Source organism: Aethina tumida, chromosome 4, assembly GCF_024364675.1.
Source record: "Aethina tumida isolate Nest 87 chromosome 4, icAetTumi1.1, whole genome shotgun sequence".
In the NCBI taxonomy this organism is placed as follows: domain Eukaryota; kingdom Metazoa; phylum Arthropoda; class Insecta; order Coleoptera; family Nitidulidae; genus Aethina; species Aethina tumida.
In genome coordinates this window covers 9,195,942-9,215,974 of record NC_065438.1, presented here as the reverse complement: position 1 = coordinate 9,215,974, position 20,033 = coordinate 9,195,942, and the positions used below count along the sequence as shown (strand labels likewise).

Sequence of the window (20,033 nt, the reverse complement as noted above, 5' to 3'; positions counted from 1 at the left end):
TGTAGAATTATGTATTTAAATTATTATTTGACAAATATTGTTGTTACAGTTATTGTTCGTCCAATGTTAACTATTAAACTTTTAAATATGAATTAATTTTTAGAATATTTTAACCAGAAAAAAGAATTATATAAATATATTTTATAATTTAGCTGCATTTCAACCTGTTTATTAATTTATACGAAATATTATAAAAAAACAAATTAATTATAATACGTATTTAGTTATTAATTGTATTTATTTATTTTTATTTAAATATTATACAATATTGTGTAAGATATTTACTGCAATTTTTAGAAAAATAAAAAATAATATAATTAAATAAATTTTTATAGCTTTGTTTAGCAATAACCATATTTAAATTATTAAATTTTCACGGAAATTATTAAAAATACAGTTTCTTTTAAGAAAAGCTGCAACAATTTTAGAAATTTTTAAAATATTCACAGGATTAGTTTTCTTTTTAATAAATAATAAATAATAAATTTAAATACAGTAGGTCATAAAATTTACTACGTGATTTCTACAATGTAGAGTATTAAAATTTTCCAAATCGACTACGATTGTGTAACCTTAATTGATTTCGTAATACTAACAAACTCTTTAAATATTTAAAAACCATTAAAGGAAAAATAGAATATTTTAATTCTGCTGCAATTTGTTATAAAAATATTAATTTGACTTTATTTAACACGTTTTAGGTTTAATATGTTTTTGTTCTATAATTATGGCAACAAATTAAAGGTTGTTTCATAATCTCGTAATCTCTTTTATAGAAGTTTTGGTCCCTATTTAACAATCGATTTTAACAATCTTCTCTTGATGCCAATTTCTTATAACTAAAAAAGTTTTACAATGCAAAAAAATGATGATAATCACTTGGTCAAGGTCAGGACTATATGGTGGATGCATCAAAATTTCCCAACCAAGCTCCCGGAGTTTCTGGCGAGTCACTATAAATGTGTGGAATACAACACATCTTCTCCAGTCCGGTCCTCTGACAGCAGAGATCCCAATTTAGCATTTGGCCATTTAGAAACAACTCATAATAAACTATTCCTTTCTAGTTCCAGGAAATGCACAGAAGAGCCTTCCTAGTCGTTAATCACCGCCCTTTGACCACTTGCGTGGTCGTATGTCATCCATTTCTCATCCCAAGTCACCATTCATTTAAGAAATGGGTTGATTTCATTTCGTTTGACTAAGATTTTACAGATGGAAATTCGATCCATAACGTTATTTTGTGTGGCACCGAAATATCAAGCTTATTTTTTAATCGAGTTCTGTGTAAATGGTATAAAACTCGTTTTTGATCGATCTCTAATTCTTGGGTGATACTACGACTTTGATTATTTCTGTCAATTTATAGACATTTTAGACAACGGACCTGTTTGTGCGAGGTGCGTTTTTAACATCAAAAATACCTGAATGGAATAAACGAAATGAAGCAGTTATAGTAACGTAATTAGCAGTTATAGTGTCGGGACTATAAACATGAAAGGACCATAAAAACAGCAAAATAAAAATTTTTAGTGCGAAATATTACCTTGTTAACGAACAAAAATCTGAAATTATAATAGACCAAAATAAAATTCTCTTCTGTATATTCTGTGACTACTGAAAAAAATAATGGATTTTGTTTTTCTCAACCTAACATTTAATAGATCAAAATAAAATAAATATAATTTTTATCTACATTTTTTTGAAAAAACATTTGTAAAGGTATATTTAAACATTAACTTGAGGGGGTTGGAGAAGCCAAATATTATTATATAAAATTTTATTAAAGTGGTTAAGGAATCCACGTATATTCTGTGCCTACCGAAAAAATAAAGGACTCCAATGTAATATTTAATAGACCAAAGTCAATTTTTGTAAAGCTATAATTAAATATTAAATTGTGGGGTTGGGAAAGAAAAATATTATTATATAAATTGTTATCAAAATACTCAAGGAATTCACCTATATTTTGTGCTTGCCAAAAAAGTAATGGATTTCTTTTTCCTCTACTTAATATTTAATAGACCAAAATGGATTTCTTTTTCCTCAACTTAATATTTAATAGACCAAAATAAGATAAATACTATCTTTATCAAGATGATTTGAAAAACTTCTGTAAAACTATATTTAAATATTAACTTGTGGAGTTTGGAAAAAACAAATATTATTATATAAAATTTTATCAAAATGGTCGAAGGATTCATGTATATTCTGTTTCTACCGAAAAAACAATAGATTTCATATTTCTCAACCTAATATTTAATAGATCAAAATAAATTAAATATAATCTTTATCAAAATTTTTTTGAAAAACATTTGTAAAGCTATATTTAAATATTAACTTGTGGGGGTTGGAAAAACCAAATATTATAATATAAAATTTTATCAAAATGGTCAAAAAATTCACACATATTTTATGTCTACCAAAAAAATAAAATTTTTTCCCAACCTAATATTTAATAGATCAAAATAAGATAAATACAATCTTTATCAACATTTATATGAAAAACTTTTGTAAAACTATATTTAAATATTAACTTGTGGGGGTTGTGAAAGCCAAATATTATTACATAGAATTTTATTACAATGGTCAAAAAATTCACGTATACTCTGGATTGGATTTCTTTTCCTCCAATGTAATATTTAATTGACCATAAATACAATATTTATTTTTTTGTTAAGTTATATTTAAATATTAACTTTTGAGTTGGAAAAGTCAACTATTATTATATAAAATTTCATCAAAATGGTCAAGGAATTCACGTATATTCTGTGTCTTAAAAATTAAGTTTGGTTGGAATGTGGTTTTTAAATGATGTTACATTGTATTCGCTAATTGAATTTATGCATTACTCGATAAAATTTATTGATTATTACTAATTTAAAAATATTTTTAATTTTCTAGAATATTTAAAATATTTTAAAGCCCATTAATATTATAATCTACGAAAGATACAAAACATATAAACATTATATTAATGACAGATTAACGATTCGCTAAAAAAACTAGGAATATTTAGCCCCTCATTTACAAATGTATTTAGATAACTTAATGTCTGTTTATCAATTTTCGATTGAAGTTGAATGACATTAAAAATTCGAATTTCATAACAAATAAAAAAGCTCACTCCCTAGTATAAGTATTGTATATCAATTTATTAACGAACCCCCATAAAAATAAAACGGCAATTATATTAGTTCTGTCAACGCTTCGCCCTCCAATTATTCAAATGTTTTTATGGTGTCCGATCATGGTGGTATTTGAATTAATATATTCAAAATCCGATTTAAAATCTAAGTGTCTCAATTAAAGTACAGTTACAACATTTATTTTCCGGGAAAAAGAACGAAAATATAAGATAAGCAACACAAACACCGCAGGCCAAAATTTGAGTTTCTCCACAAAACAGAGATAAGGCACAGTTAATATGCAAATGCCGGCAATATTTTTCGGGTTTAACCCGAATTTGGTGCGCTCTCACTTTTCCCATTTTTGTTGGTCCACGTTCGGCAGGAAAAGACGCGGCAACAGCGGCGGTCCGTTCCTTTTACCTTTTACGCTCAAGATTCCCCCGGTCTGGTTCAAAGTATTAATCGTGATTCATGGCGAAGGTGACGATTAGATAATTGGGGGAATTAGTGATCTTTGATGTTTCGGCCGAACGTATTTTCTTTTGCGTCACGCTGAACGTTTATTGTTTCGTCTTAAGAGTCGTTCGGCTTCGCTGGAAAATTATTTGCATACGAACTTTTATCCGCATCAATGGATACTACGATATATTGCTATAAAACTAACAAAGTCGTCTCCCATGTGTTATATTATATTCTCATAAATTCATAAGACGTAACAGAATCTTTTATGCAAACTAAGTAACTAATTTGCGTCGATTGTCGGTTCATTTTCATATCTTATCGGGTTCGCCTGGTTTTCATTCAACGGAAAACAAAGACCTGACTTTGTACGTGCACAAATTCAAGAAAATATCCTAATAAAATATGTCACAGTGGCTCATTAATTTTGTCAACTACGTGAAACAAGGCTGAATTTCTAAACGGACACAATTCTTTGCGATTTCGTTTGGTTTACCAAATTTTTTTAGTTACAACAGAGACGTAAAATTAGTGTACAAATTAATGTTGTTTCGTTATAAAAATAATTGCCTGATACTTTATTTTAAAATGTCTTTGAACCGCTTCGTAATTTGTAATAAACACTGGTATATTATTTTAAACTGTACCGTTTCAATATGCCTTTTAAGTTTATAAGTTTAAATAAGCACATGGATCTAATTCAAAACGGTTTATGTTTATAACTGTTCCGCAGATATTGTTGTATACAATTAATCCAATTAAAAAAGTGTTTGTTGCAAAGAAAATGTTGTCCAGATCCCAATAACATCTAATAAACAATAGTACAAAGAAATAGTCGTAGCTAAATTATTAAACGTAATTACAATAATAAGCAAACAAGTTTTTGTGATTATTCATTTTATAAATTGTTTTATATGATTCAGCAATTTGCACACATTCTATGTGACCATATGTTTTATCCAGTAAGTTTAATCCAATTTGTACAAGAAAAAAAATTACGGTGATCAAATTTTCGTAGTTTATTGTCCTCTCAATGAAACGCAGATGCTTGTTGCTCCATGTTTTGATCGCTCTTTCAACCACCGAAATGTGAGCTCCAGAAATTCGTTCCAGATGCTTTTTGAGAGTAAATAACAACACAGGTAAGTTCGTGTAATTCAAAACCGCCTACAACAGTGGTGCATTGAAGAAAGTGGGACAATGACTCACAAGCCCTAACCTACGGCAATCTCTGGTTTGTTCAAATAATATGATTGAGTATTGTGTGCCGAATTTGATAATGTGTGTTTTGGGATGTGTATTGTTAAGGGAAAGGTGGAAAAGTGGGCAACAAACATGAGAATTAGCTTTAAAATTGGTGTAGGGTTCAGATTTTTAAACAAGTTAATTTCGCAGCTGTGCTAAGCAGAAAAAGAACTTCTAAATTGAATTTATTAAGATATATCATTTTAATTTAATGACTTTCGAGCATAGGTATGTATATTTAACCAAGGAAAGAGAAACGAGAAGCAATTAAACCTGCTACAGAGTAAACATCTTTGCAGAATTAATAATGATCCGGAAATAACAGATTTTCAGATTATCACCTACGTTCTCTTGCAGATAATCTGCCACGTGAGTCACACCACTTTATGAATAATAATTCGAAATGTCATTTTTGTACTTTTGTTATAAACAAAGATTGAGAACAAGGTTTATTAAATCGAAAACTCGAATTTTCCAATTCGAAATTTTTGGTTTACGGTTTGGTTTGACGACGAACCTGCTTTTTACGCGAGCAAGGTTTACATAAATTTATGTGTCGTCACGATATGTATTGCAAATTTATTCTACTCGTATTATCAAAACAAAGTGTTTTTTACTCTTTATGTACATAATGGGAGTAATTGGTTTTTCACACATATCGACTGAAAAATATGTTGTTCGCCATTCATACTTTACTTTTTATTGCCATATTTACTCACCAATTCCGAATTGTAAAAATGTGCCTGACAGTTATTTCTTTTGATCCCAATCGAAATTAAAACAAACACTTGAACCAATTCCGAATTGGTCAAAGTTCAATAAATGCCCATTTAGTTTGGGAATACCTAAATATTCTATGGTCCTGTTACCTCAATTGATGAACTTTGATCATTCATTGATTTAGCCCAAGGCTATCAATTTACTGACGTAGCTGGACTTAAATAACAATCTAGGATTTGCACTTATTGCCGCATCGATTCATTTATGATAGGGCAAAATTCAATGGCTCTATAATTTATTCAAAAAACAAAATAGGAATTTGTAATGGAACAATTATGAATAAATTACTATTATTATGTCTAATTAGAAGAAATTCCGTTATAATTTGATTGCTTACATTTATGTATCTGTAACTAGGAAGTTGTAAATAGTTTTGGTTGGAAAATTTATTCAAATCAACAACCTTTAAACCTTCATCTCCCTTCCAAGTATTTTTTACATTTTTTTCGCAGATTAGTTTAATATAATAATAATAAATTACTTAAATTAAAGGACTTTAAGCGATAGCTTTTTTACATTAAATTTAATCGAATACTTTTTTAATAAGTTTTTAATTTTAATCAATAATATTAATAATAATTAATATAATTATGTTCGATAATTAATATGGTTTTTTCTCATAGATGACGTGAACTGCATATTTCATGTAGTAGAGATCGCGTGTGTTACATTATTATACACAATTTTAAAGGTTAGACTTTAGACGATCCTCAGTCAAAAATTGAGCGCCATTAATAAAAAACAAGTTGGTTAAAAATTAAATTCAAAAGGGTAAAAATGCGGTGCAAGCTCAAAAGAAATTTTCTGAAATAGTCAAATTTAGGTGAATATCTTGGAAATCGACATACCCAGCTATATATTTTGACATCCCAAAATTTGTCTCAAAATTCACACATGATAGGATGACTTTTTAAGTTGCGACCATCTTATCATATGTGATTTTGAGATGTCAAAATATAAGTTTATACGAGTTTATAGCTGGGTATCTTAATTTCCAACATATTCACCTAATTTTGGCTAAGATGACTGGACTAGTCTAGTCATTATAGGGAGTTCTCTTCGGAAATGGAGATACCCACCTGTAAACTCGTAACCAAAACGACCCATTTCTAAAAAGAATCATAACAGGTGATGAAAAATTGATTGATGTAGTCATCGTCGATCATGGACCAAGCAAAATGAGCTCCCACAATCGATATCCAAAGCCAATATTCACTAAAAGAAGAATATGCTTTCTGTGTGGTGGGATTGTAAGGGTAGTCTACTTTGAGCTACTTCCAAGATATCAAACTATTGATTTGAGTGTCTACTGACATCAATTATCGAAATAGAACGAAGATATCACGGAAAAACGCCCTGAACTAGCCAATCGTAAAAGCAAGATGCTCCATCATGACAACGCTGAACCCCACACCTCTTTAATAACCCGTCAATAATTAATAGAGCTCAATTAGGAGCTGATGCTACATCCACCCTTTAGCCCTGATTTAATAGCATCCTATTGCCATTTGTGTCGCCTCTTCAAAACCATTTGAATAGTAAAACTTTAGATTCCGGTCAGGCTGTTAAAAAAGACCAGTTTGTCGCTTTTAAAAATCAAGGCTTCTTCGATCGTGGAATTTTTCAACTTACCAAAAGATGGCAAAAGGTCATTCAACAAAATGGCTAATATATCATTAATTAATGTTTGTTGTTAATATAAATAAATTTTTTTGAAAAATATGAAAAAGGTTCTTTAGATTCTTTAGATTCTTTAGATTCTTTAGATTTCTTAGATTCTTTAGATTCTTTAGATTCTTTAGATTCTTTAGATTCCTTAGATTCTTTAGATTCTTTAGATTCTTTAGATTCTTTAGATTCTTTAGATTCCTTAGATTCTTTAGATTCTTTAGATTCTTTAGATTCTTTAGATTCTTTAGATTCCTTAGATTCTTTAGATTCTTTAGATTCTTTAGATTCTTTAGATTCTTTAGATTCCTTAGATTCCTTAGATTCTTTAGATTCTTTAGATTCTTTAGATTCTTTAGATTCTTTAGATTCCTTAGATTCTTTAGATTCTTTAGATTCTTTAGATTCTTTAGATTCTTTAGATTCTTTAGATTCTTTAGATTCTTTAGATTCCTTAGATTCTTTAGATTCTTTAGATTCTTTAGATTCTTTAGATTCTTTAGATTCCTTAGATTCTTTAGATTCTTTAGATTCTTTAGATTCTTTAGATTCTTTAGATTCCTTAGATTCTTTAGATTCTTTAGATTCTTTAGATTCTTTAGATTCCTTAGATTCTTTAGATTCTTTAGATTCTTTAGATTCTTTAGATTCTTTAGATTCTTTAGATTCTTTAGATTCTTTAGATTCTTTAGATTTCTTAGATTCTTTAGATTCTTTAGATTCTTTAGATTCTTTAGATTCTTTAGATTCCTTAGATTCATTAGATTCTTTAGATTCTTTAGATTCTTTAGATTCTTTAGATTCCTTAGATTCTTTAGATTCTTTAGATTCTTTAGATTCTTTAGATTCTTTAGATTCCTTAGATTCTTTAGATTCTTTAGATTCTTTAGATTCTTTAGATTCCTTAGATTCTTTAGATTCTTTAGATTCTTTAGATTCTTTAGATTCTTTAGATTCTTTAGATTCTTTAGATTCTTTAGATTCTTTAGATTCTTTAGATTCTTTAGATTCTTTAGATTTCTTAGATTCTTTAGATTCTTTAGATTCTTTAGATTCTTTAGATTCCTTAGATTCTTTAGATTCTTTAGATTCTTTAGATTCTTTAGATTCTTTAGATTTCTTAGATTCTTTAGATTCTTTAGATTCTTTAGATTCTTTAGATTCTTTAGATTCCTTAGATTCTTTAGATTCTTTAGATTCTTTAGATTCTTTAGATTCTTTAGATTCTTTAGATTCCTTAGATTCTTTAGATTCTTTAGATTCTTTAGATTCTTTAGATTCTTTAGATTCCTTAGATTCTTTAGATTCTTTAGATTCTTTAGATTCTTTAGATTCCTTAGATTCTTTAGATTCTTTAGATTCTTTAGATTCTTTAGATTCTTTAGATTCTTTAGATTCTTTAGATTCTTTAGATTCTTTAGATTCTTTAGATTTCTTAGATTCTTTAGATTCTTTAGATTCTTTAGATTCCTTAGATTCTTTAGATTCTTTAGATTCTTTAGATTCTTTAGATTCTTTAGATTCCTTAGATTCTTTAGATTCTTTAGATTCTTTAGATTCTTTAGATTCTTTAGATTCCTTAGATTCTTTAGATTCTTTAGATTCTTTAGATTCTTTAGATTCTTTAGATTCCTTAGATTCCTTAGATTCTTTAGATTCTTTAGATTCTTTAGATTCTTTAGATTCTTTAGATTCCTTAGATTCTTTAGATTCTTTAGATTCTTTAGATTCTTTAGATTCTTTAGATTCCTTAGATTCCTTAGATTCTTTAGATTCTTTAGATTCTTTAGATTCTTTAGATTCTTTAGATTCTTTAGATTCTTTAGATTCTTTAGATTCTTTAGATTCTTTAGATTCTTTAGATTCTTTAGATTCTTTAGATTCTTTAGATTCTTTAGATTCTTTAGATTCTTTAGATTCTTTAGATTCTTTAGATTCTTTAGATTCTTTAGATTCTTTAGATTCTTTAGATTCTTTAGATTCTTTAGATTCTTTAGATTCTTTAGATTCTTTAGATTCTTTAGATTCTTTAGATTCTTTAGATTCTTTAGATTCTTTAGATTCTTTAGATTCTTTAGATTCTTTAGATTCTTTAGATTCTTTAGATTCTTTAGATTCTTTAGATTCTTTAGATTCTTTAGATTCTTTAGATTCTTTAGATTCTTTAGATTCTTTAGATTCTTTAGATTCTTTAGATTCTTTAGATTCTTTAGATTCTTTAGATTCTTTAGATTCTTTAGATTCTTTAGATTCTTTAGATTCTTTAGATTCTTTAGATTCTTTAGATTCTTTAGATTCTTTAGATTCTTTAGATTCTTTAGATTCTTTAGATTCTTTAGATTCTTTAGATTCTTTAGATTCTTTAGATTCTTTAGATTCTTTAGATTCTTTAGATTCTTTAGATTCTTTAGATTCTTTAGATTCTTTAGATTCTTTAGATTCTTTAGATTCTTTAGATTCTTTAGATTCTTTAGATTCTTTAGATTCTTTAGATTCTTTAGATTCTTTAGATTCTTTAGATTCTTTAGATTCTTTAGATTCTTTAGATTCTTTAGATTCTTTAGATTCTTTAGATTCTTTAGATTCTTTAGATTCTTTAGATTCTTTAGATTCTTTAGATTCTTTAGATTCTTTAGATTCTTTAGATTCTTTAGATTCTTTAGATTCTTTAGATTCTTTAGATTCTTTAGATTCTTTAGATTCTTTAGATTCTTTAGATTCTTTAGATTCTTTAGATTCTTTAGATTCTTTAGATTCTTTAGATTCTTTAGATTCTTTAGATTCTTTAGATTCTTTAGATTCTTTAGATTCTTTAGATTCTTTAGATTCTTTAGATTCTTTAGATTCTTTAGATTCTTTAGATTCTTTAGATTCTTTAGATTCTTTAGATTCTTTAGATTCTTTAGATTCTTTAGATTCTTTAGATTCTTTAGATTCTTTAGATTCTTTAGATTCTTTAGATTCTTTAGATTCTTTAGATTCTTTAGATTCTTTAGATTCTTTAGATTCTTTAGATTCTTTAGATTCTTTAGATTCTTTAGATTCTTTAGATTCTTTAGATTCTTTAGATTCTTTAGATTCGTTAGATTCTTTAGATTCTTTAGATTCTTTCTTTAGATTCTTTCTTTAGATTCCTTACATTCCTTAGATTCTTTAGATCCTTTAGTTTCTTTAGATTCTTTAGAAATCCTCGTTAATAACAACATTTTGCCATCTAGTGTGCAAATTTTCAGCCTTGGACCAATAAAAATCAATTGAGTGTTGAGTAAAATATCTCATACATCATCCAAATTTTCAAATTTTTTGCCATTAAGAAAATGTTGGAGGAATCAGAATAAATGTAAATCCGAGGGTAAAATTTCAGGTGAGTATCGGGGATGAGGCAGTACCTCCTAGCCCAATTTATTCATTTTTTTTCAGTTTTTGTCTTCCACATTGTGGTCTTCTATTGTCCCGTTGCAGAATATGGCCTTTTCTGTTGACAATTGTTCATAATAAAGTTCTACATTAATCCGAATACTCTACCAAACATACAAAAGTACCTTTTCGGAATGTAAACCCGGCTTCGCAGTACTTCGTGGTGATTCATTTGAAGAAAGCCACTGCCTTTTGTTATATAGGACCTATTTTTCGTCTTTAGTAATTAAACGATCATAAAACGGTTCTGTATGGCGCCCTTGAAACAATGCGTTGCCTGTGATGGATCAGTTGGCTTTGTTCTCTTCAGACAGATTATAGGAGACCAAAACATCTGCCTTGCTTATTTTTCCAATCTGCTGTAAATGTTGCTAGATCGACAAGGTTGTTTAAGGGTGGGAGTTCTTCGACTGTTTGATATGGAGTTACTTCGACTTGTGCCCATAACATATCGTGGTCTAATGTCTTGGTCTTCCTGATTGATAGAAGTCGGAGAGATCAAGCATACAATGTCGGATATGCTCTTTTGGTATTTGACTGGACATTTCACCTCAAATTACAAAAAGTTTAATATTGAATTACTTAGATAACATTAAAATAACTTTGGCATGTCTTCGAGATACACAATGAGCTGATAAATGTCAATCAAAAATCGATTGCGCAGAAACGTCGAGTTTTCGGTACTCCTAATATTAATACCAGTATTTTTTCTATATTGAAAGAAGTCATAGCTTGTTAATTGATAATTCTCATTTCTTGGTAGTGATTACTTTTCCTAAGTGCCTTATCAAAGCCACAAACAATGGCACAATCATATTTTTCGCAAAGAAGACATCGTGACCAGGTTCCAACAACCATGACTCACTCTTGTATCAATTTACGATAATTCTATGTACTCACCTAGTACTCCAATTAAATAAAAATTTATAATCAATAAATCACGCAATTAATAATTGCAAAATGGTAACACTCCCTTGAACTGATTGGCTAGAGCAAATAATAGAACTGGATCTGTAATGTAAACTAAGCCGTACAAGCAGACATTTATTCTGTGATTGGGAAACTGGCCTATATTCGAAAGCGGTACGAAAATTAAACGAGTAACTGGTACGATAACAATAATGAGAATAGGCACACTGAATTTGGTTAATGTCAAGTTATTAATTATATTTGCATGGTATCCATGTAAATATGAGAAAATAGCTGGAAGAAATTGTGCAATTTTGTAACAATAAGAACCATAATTATGAAGAAAATAAGAGTACCGTGACCTACTCGACTAAATCCGTAAAAAAACGTTACCATTTGTTACCGTCAATGTCGTTTACTATTGATTTAGATAACTCGGATCGATTCTTGGTCAATTTAAATGGTGCTATAGATACTTTGCATTCGACTTATCTCGTGCCAGTTAATTTGCAACCAGATTTGGTACGAATGTACTAATTGCAAAACAAATGTTTGCTGAAATCGGTGGAAATTTTATATATGTCTAATAATAGCTTTTCAATAAAGGGGCTTCTTCTCCTCTAAAAGAAGACACACACTAACCTTATATGGTTCTCTTGATTTATTTGCTAAATTATTTAAAATCAACAAAAATAATCGAAAAAATTAAATATATTAAAAATTTTCTGCTTTAACAAATTGGATAATTTTGAGTAGTTGATCAATATTGCATAACAATGTCCAGTGCAGAATCAGTAAATAATCACCCGGGGCGCAATGAGTAATTTACGACGAACAGCAAAACGAGTTGCTCGAACATTCGACTCTGTCCGTTAATTGTTTAAATTCACGCAGTTAAAAATTCGAGCACTAATCGCACGATCAATATTTGATAAATTATTTATATCAGTACTAGTAGACAAATGCATTATGTTTGCTATCTTACATCTTTTTGACTTAGTTTGGTACAAGGTCGACTAGTTTTTAATTGTTAGTTAACGTAGAATTTTCGCAATCATTGAACCTCCCCTCGATGTTGAGGAGAGGTAATTGAGGAGTTGAATTTTCACACCTAATATAATTTTATAGAAGTTTTTTCTTAGCTTACGTATTATGTTTTAAATGTTTTCATATGGAATTAAACGAAATAAATCAAGCGGTTCAATTAAATACTTTTATTTGTGTTATTCTTTTATTCAGTGGTAAACAAAATTCCATTAATTTTTATTTTTCATCTCTGGAGGAATGTGGCAAATATTTTACCGCTTAAACATTAATTAAACTACTTAATGTCCGAAAAGGTAGTAAATTACAATCAAATCTACCTGCTTAAAAAAAGTAAACTTTTAGTTTGTGGAAATCGTAGATGCCAATAACTTATTTAAAAGCAAAAATAAGATAATTTAAAAAACAAACTTTATATATTTGAACGATTGCAAAAGATAGGCAGCCCAGAATACACGCAACTATGACGTACTCATCATCTACTATGTTAAAGTCTAGCGTTGAACTTATTGATTTTATGTATTTAATTAAATTAATTTTCTGATTTGTCTGGCATAGGTGAAGTAGCTTTATCCTCTCCTTCGTTATTCTCCTCCCCATCTTCTATTTCATGTGCCCCTCCTTCGCCTTCATCTTCCTCCTCACCTTCTATATTATCTTCATCGTCCTCATCGCCACTTTCGTGATCCTCAATTTCGCCCTCATCACCAATTAAGGTTTCTTCTTCGTGAACCTTTTCATCGTCAGCTTGTTCAGCGGATACTTCACCTACAAGTTCACCTTTTTATTTCAATTAACCAAAAATAGTAATAAAACTAATTGCCTTCGGTTGTAGGAGGAACACCTTCAATTTGTTCGGTAACGACCGCAGCTTTTTTGCCCTTCCTTTTAACCTTCTTCTTGATTTCCTCCTTAATTTTGACGGGTATGTTGTAGCCCAGAGGGAAGAAGTATTTAGCTTCTATTTCTCCTTCTACCGCGTCGACACTTTTGTACGAAGGGTTTAATTCCAAAAATTCAATCAGACAGTCCAGATTTGTTTTCGATATTTGAATTACCATTTTTTCTTCACTGAAAAAGGAAACATTATAGTTACTATAATAAGTAATTAGTTTGTACTGACTATGTTGGAGGAGTTGGCCTGGCTTCAAATTCGTTCAAATTCTTTGCAATCAATTGTCCTTCTCCTGGTTTGTCAGACGTGAAAAACCCTACTGCTAACACTTCTCCAGGGTATTTATTAATTAGTTTCATAACATCTCTGGCTTTGTAAGCATCGTAGCCCATGATAAGATGAGGAGGTACCGGAATTTCGTCCGGAAGTTTGAATGGCGCCGTCATGTTTGGAAAGAAAATTTTCAGACCCAGTGCTGAAAGTAAAATATGAAAATTTATGAAATTATTAGTCGTCAAAGATACAACCTTTAGTAAGTGAATCTGGAGGTGCCCATATGCCCATAACTGGTTCCTCATCTTCACTCGTAGGTTTAATCAAAAGTTTCTGGCAAGGTGAATTTTCACTTCCTGGTGGTGCGCGCATATTTCCATAAACTAATTGTAGTACTACGTCATTTATGGAACACGGAAGGTCGGCTGTTCTTTTAAACAGAAGCCCCCACGAAATACCATTCAGTATGTCTTGTATTGTTTTTTCGGACCATTTTGTGTTGTGGAAAAACAGCAGTTCATTGATGTCATCCATGGAAAGTCTTTGCTACAAAATTTAGTTCCGTTTTATAAAATTTTCTTTTATTTTAATTGGAAATATGGTAGTCAAGGAAGAAATAATAATGCAATAACTTTAGAAGTTAATTAAATGTTTTATTAATAGATTATGATGAGTTTATAATTATGCGTCGTCTTCATCTTCGTCCGGAGGAGCTTCTTCTACAGGTGCCGTTTCCACTGGCGCAGGTGCGGGAGCCGGTGCTGGAGCTTCCTCCACTGGTACTGCTTCTAGTGCAGGTGGTGCCTCATGTACTGTTGCAGGAGGAGGTGGTACTTCTTCTCCCTCTACTTCTTCTGGTATATCCTCTACATCGACATCATCAACATCATGTGCTGTTAAAAACAATTTTTCAATTTAGCTTATTTCTAAATCTAATTTACTTACTTTCTTCAACTACAGGTTCTGGTTCTTTTGCATGTGTAACAACAGCATGTTCTTCTTCATCAGGAAGATCTGGTTCGTCGTACTGCTCTCCAAACACTATTCGACACTCTTTCTTTCCTTCTTCCGCGTTAGGGGACATGTACATAGGACCAACTTGCGCAAAGTCCAATATACATTGGCTAAACTTCTTTGATACTTGCAAAATTAATTTTTCTTCGCTGTAAATACAATGTTGACGAACTGCAGTTGTATATTTTTTATTCACTTACTATGTCCTATTGACACCTTTAACGTTCAATTTCTTAAAACTTTTTGCCACTAATCTCGTTGAATAAAAGTCTTCTGAGGTAAAAAATCCGTATCTCATCACGTGTTTTGCGTGTTGATCCATTACCTTTTTCACAGCTTCCTTTTTGTAGAACTCGTAGACTATTGCTAAATGGTCTGGCTCTGGTTCTGGTATCGGGATTAAGCAGTCAGATACATATTTTGTAAAAAAGAGCTAAGAGAACATGGAAGCGTTATGTATCGTGTATCAAAAAATGTTGAAGAATAACCTTTAGACAGGTTGCTTTAACTCTTTCATTTGGAGGTATCCAAATTCCTATTAGATCATTTTCGCTACGTTCTATGATCACTTCAACAATTTCTTCCTCTTCTATTTCCTTGCTCTCCTCGTCTTCCTCTTCACTGTCATCCAATTCCCCTTTATCGACTTCTTCGATTTTTTCTTCCACGTGAATCTCATCCATGTGTCCTGAGTCAGCACTCTTGTATAGTTGCTGAGACGGAGAACCGGCACTACCAGGAGGTCGCTCCATTTCACCGAAAACCACCCGGGCGATAATTCTGTCGATTTTAGAGATTTCCGTGTTGGGTTTTGGTTTAAGGAAAAGTGCCATGCATTTGTCTTCCTCCATTTCGGCCAAGGAGACTTCGGGAAAGGGGGGTTCGGTGCAAAAGAACGAAATTTCTGATAGGAGGAAGTCGGTCATTTGAACCTGGGGGGAATATGGGAAATGGATTATTAGGAAAACGACATTTTGTGCAATATTCCGACTATAATAAATAAAATATCTAGTGTTTTCACGTAGAAAATCTTTAATGAAACTAACTTTAAATACAACATTGAATGGCTGACCATTATTTACCTTTTCTCGTTCCTTAATCATAAGGCCAGCTTCAGCGAGCTCATCCCCGAGAACGTCGTTGTACTTTAGCTTCGCGTGTGGCATAATCATCGCAAACCCCACATTGTCCATCATTTCCAAAATATTTTGGCATTCTTTCTTTTTCCTGTCAAGTGTTTCCTTTTCTTTTTTGGCGATTTCTCTGTTTTCGATGGCCTTCAGAATGCTTTGCTCTTCTTCATACCGCGCCACTTCTTCACCAAAACGTTCGTGTGGTTCAATACCTGGACGATCGCCGATTCCTTGACGGAATAACTCTTCCTTTTTTAGTTCGGCCAGCACTAATCTTTGCAAGGCCGGTGCGTCGGCTCCAAACATCAAATTTACGAGTTTTCCATTCTTAAACATTAAAATTGTTAACTTACTTTAATATGTGATCAAATAAATATACTTACGGATATGAACATCCATGTTGGTTCACTTTTGGATCTGAATCTTTCAAGAGCAGGTATTTCATCGGATCTTGCCTAAATTGGAAACACGTCGTGAACATTTTTTTGAATGCAAATGATTTTCAATTAAGCAAAGGTGTTATGTATTAGTACTGACCATTGCTAAGTGTAAAAAATCACCCCCAACTTCCAGTTTGATTTTTTTGAGTACAGCAGACATTGCAGCACATGGTCCACACCAATCAGAATACACATCAACAACTGAAACATGATATATTTACTTTATTCACCTGTTTTGATGTACATCATGATTTTACTCACCTAATAATCCTTCTCTCTCAGCTAAAAATCTTTCCCATTCTTCATCAGTAAGAATTTCAACTTGTAGTTGTGCAGGACCTTTCTTTGCCATTTCTTACAAATGACGAATCTTATGTCAATATGACGGAGTGCGTCGCTCTTGGCAACCATTATTGACAAAACTATGTACAATTGTCTCTGCTGTTTTTTATACCAATCCATTAGACGATTAAATTCAATTCTGCAGATTCATGTTGGGGGTCGATTAGAATTTTAAACGGGGATGACTTCAGTTTCACCTTATCGATTTGTCCGTCTAAAAGGTGCAGTAGATTATCCAGGTAAATTGTCTCTTTCAGATTTTTTTCGAAGTTTATTGCTTCATCAAGCACTTGTTTTACTTTATCAGTATCAACCTTAAATCAATTTATATTTTTAGTAAACAAATTGGCATTGTGTGTTGTAAAAATAGTTTTACAATCAGGAAATAATATACATATACATACAAATATGTTTGTTTTAAAAATATCTCGAGATAAATTAACGTCTAGCGTTGCATAAATATACATTGAAATTGACGTTTCGTCTGAATAATATTGAAATAAGAAGATAACTGAAATCTTTATTATTTGCGACAAAGATTAGTTAGATATTATATTAGATATGATCAGTTTGCCAATAATAAAGGGAAATACTAATTCTGTGACTCAGACTAAGATTATTACTTATATTTAATCTTGACTAACCTTAAAGGAGTTCTTCACTTCTTGAAGTGTATAATGCATATCCTTCGTCTCTTCGCATATACTCTGTATACTTTTATCCTCGTCACTCAATCCAAGACTACTCAGTACTTCCTCCCTATTAGGCCGAATTAAAAACTTAGACTTATTTAAATAATGCGAACTAACACCTTTACTGGAACTGCCTGAAGACCTCTTGACGAAACACGCCTCGGCAAGGCTGTTATCATCACTTGAACAGCTGTTCATCGATGAGTTACTTGGTATACTATTCCCCAAATCACTTGTGTTGCTGTTACTTTCCGCAATATCGCTGATTCTGCAATTCATGTCGTTCAGAACCAGCTCCATCATCAATGACATCATGTTGTCCTCTTTCGTGGCGTGATAGTTTTCGATTTCCTTGTGAAGTTCGTTTTCGAAATTGTCCGACGGCTGATCGTTGAGAAACAGTCTGAAATCTCTGGTCTGACAAATGGGCCTGCTTTTGAAGGACTCCTCGTTTTTCAACGCCTTAAACTTGGCGAAGGACATGACGGCCAGCAGCATCTTGCTTTCGGTGTTGCACGGATTGATCAGATCGATCAGGTCTTCTTTACTTGGGATTTTCGAGTTGACGTTTTCGAGTTTGATGAAGTTGTTTTCGATTCCGCTGCCTTGTATGCCGATTTCTGTGTTTTTCACGTATGAGTGGACTTTTGGTAAGTTGTGCTCGATGATTATCGGCTTCTTTTCTTCGTAATCCTCATCTGGGTCCGACGAAGAGTCTGAGAAGCTTTCCCTTTTACTAATTGATGGCAGTTTTGGCATTGTATAATCCTTGTTTATATCGTAGTCGGTCATTGAAGACTCCATGGACTGCGATAAATTTTTGGTTAAAGATTGTTTGACTTTTAATTGTTCTTGACATCTATAGTGCCGGTTACGTTCTTCATAATTTGGGACAGATTCGTCTATGATGATGTTGCTTAAATTCCAACCGAAACCATCTTCATTAGTTTCTATGAAGGTGCCGTCCAACTTGTAGATCCTCATTTTCGTCTGCAACAATGTTTAAGATATTATAATTTATTGCTTTTCAATAATTTATGTTGTTTTATATGACTGAACGCCGATTAATGTTACCTTGATGCCTTCCACGACCAACAAATCAGTAATGAAAATAAAGGTCCCAAAGCAACACTTTCACTAAATTACAAAAAAGACCGGTTGACTTTCGCGATTTCGACCACATAAGGCAACTGGAGTGGTTGTGGGCATTGCGCACGATCCGTTTAAAGAATTAGATTGAGGATTCTTGGCACGCACCGTCTTATGGTTTCCCCTTGTCTATAATCCTTCAACCGACCGAACATGTATAGTCTTACAAACTGGAGATACTGTTTCATACACGGATCTTTACTAATTTGATTACGAGGTTTTGTGTCCGTATTTTTGTTGCCGTGGAGTCATTAACACATTTATCAGGGAGATAATGCTGTTTATGGAAGTTATCGCATTGACAGCCGGTTACTTTTTGTATTTACTTATTCATCAATGAGCTATGTACTCCCACGACTTCAGAAATTTCAACGATTTCTTCTGAATTTACTGTTTTAACAATGCATAAAAGAAATATTTTGATTTATTACATTGGTATTACATTTGGCAGGTTAATCTCAAAATATTTACTGTGGATAATTTTTTTTCTAGAATTTTATCTGCCTTAATTGTGATCAGTTTAATCTGAATTAGTATTTTTAACGATTAGCATTTAATAAATGTATAATAATAATCAAATATTATATTAAGTAGGAAAAATTGCATTTAAAAAATACAAATTTAAAAACAAATTGACTGTGAAAGGTTTTTCACACTCACAATCATATAGATTATTTATGACTCAATTTAAGAATATAATGATAAAAATATGAATCAGAAAGAAAATATTGGAGTTGGTCGCTAAAAATCATTTGTTTTTGTCATTTCTCAAATTATTACGTATAAATATAATAATGCTATCGTTTTTATCACTTTGTATGTTATAAATTATTATTTATAATTAAGCAGTTGACTAGGTCAATAAATTAAGTATGCTCATGAATTTTTAAATCTAAAAATAAATTTATTTTTTAATTATACAATGGTGTGTTTAATGAATTGTACTAAATTACATTAATTTTTATCAATTTTAATAATATTTTTGTCAAGGTAAAGTTACATTAAAATGTAATTTAATCTTCTCATCATGTCCAAGAACCTATTACAGCAATTAATAATGAATGTAAAGAGACAGGTAATAATATCAATTAAATAAACATTTAAAAACAATGTTACAACAAGCTTACCTGCTTAAAAAACAATAATTAAAATGTATCGTAACACAGTAACCTCACACCGGCAAAAGCGACTGGAACACTGCCACACGCGGTATTGTGTTGTTCACTATTTCGTCGATAAAATTTCAGTTGGGGCGAGTCAGGGTGTAACGGCGGAGCCAAATGACCGTGCAACAAACCTACCACCCCATTTATATGGTTTTAATCCTTCGGTGAAACGTTTTTGGCGTTAATATTCATCTGATTTTATATAGTTATTATCTACTTTCCATTATAGGAACTATAAGGTATTGCGAATGTTTATTGATTGATTGATGGAGGTTA

General features: G+C 31.1%; 3 protein-coding genes across 6 annotated transcripts; all 3 read right to left on the bottom strand.

Annotated features, from left to right (window-relative positions):
• Nucleotides 1-12,814: 12,814 nt before the first annotated feature.
• Nucleotides 12,815-14,261, bottom strand: LOC126265435 (uncharacterized). Its single transcript, XM_049967002.1, has 3 exons — nt 13,777-14,261; nt 13,477-13,724; nt 12,815-13,421 (listed from the first exon to the last, which is right to left on the bottom strand). Exons 1-3 carry the CDS (start codon nt 14,124-14,126, stop codon nt 13,186-13,188), a joined length of 834 nt encoding a protein of 277 aa, XP_049822959.1. The 5' UTR covers nt 14,127-14,261; the 3' UTR covers nt 12,815-13,185.
• Nucleotides 14,262-14,453: 192 nt separating this feature from the next.
• On the bottom strand, nt 14,454-16,906 carry LOC109601365 (uncharacterized). 2 transcript variants are annotated; one of them, XM_020017604.2, is made up of 8 exons: nt 16,670-16,906; nt 16,506-16,609; nt 16,352-16,423; nt 15,918-16,295; nt 15,324-15,767; nt 15,036-15,268; nt 14,767-14,984; nt 14,454-14,714 (listed from the first exon to the last, which is right to left on the bottom strand). In XM_020017604.2, exons 1-8 carry the CDS (start codon nt 16,758-16,760, stop codon nt 14,503-14,505), a joined length of 1,752 nt encoding a protein of 583 aa, XP_019873163.2. In that variant the 5' UTR covers nt 16,761-16,906; the 3' UTR covers nt 14,454-14,502. The 2 variants fall into 2 exon arrangements, with proteins under 2 accessions (XP_019873163.2, XP_049822948.1); XM_049966991.1 differs by having other exon boundaries at nt 15,324-16,295.
• On the bottom strand, nt 16,824-19,781 carry LOC126265434 (uncharacterized). 3 transcript variants are annotated; one of them, XM_049966999.1, is made up of 4 exons: nt 18,517-18,814; nt 17,395-18,432; nt 16,948-17,064; nt 16,824-16,889 (listed from the first exon to the last, which is right to left on the bottom strand). In XM_049966999.1, exons 2-4 carry the CDS (start codon nt 18,424-18,426, stop codon nt 16,884-16,886), a joined length of 1,155 nt encoding a protein of 384 aa, XP_049822956.1. In that variant the 5' UTR covers nt 18,427-18,432; nt 18,517-18,814; the 3' UTR covers nt 16,824-16,883. The 3 variants fall into 3 exon arrangements, with proteins under 3 accessions (XP_049822956.1, XP_049822955.1, XP_049822954.1); XM_049966998.1 differs by lacking the exon at nt 18,517-18,814 and adding an exon at nt 19,719-19,781 and having other exon boundaries at nt 16,870-17,064; XM_049966997.1 differs by having other exon boundaries at nt 16,870-17,064.
• Nucleotides 19,782-20,033: the final 252 nt, after the last annotated feature.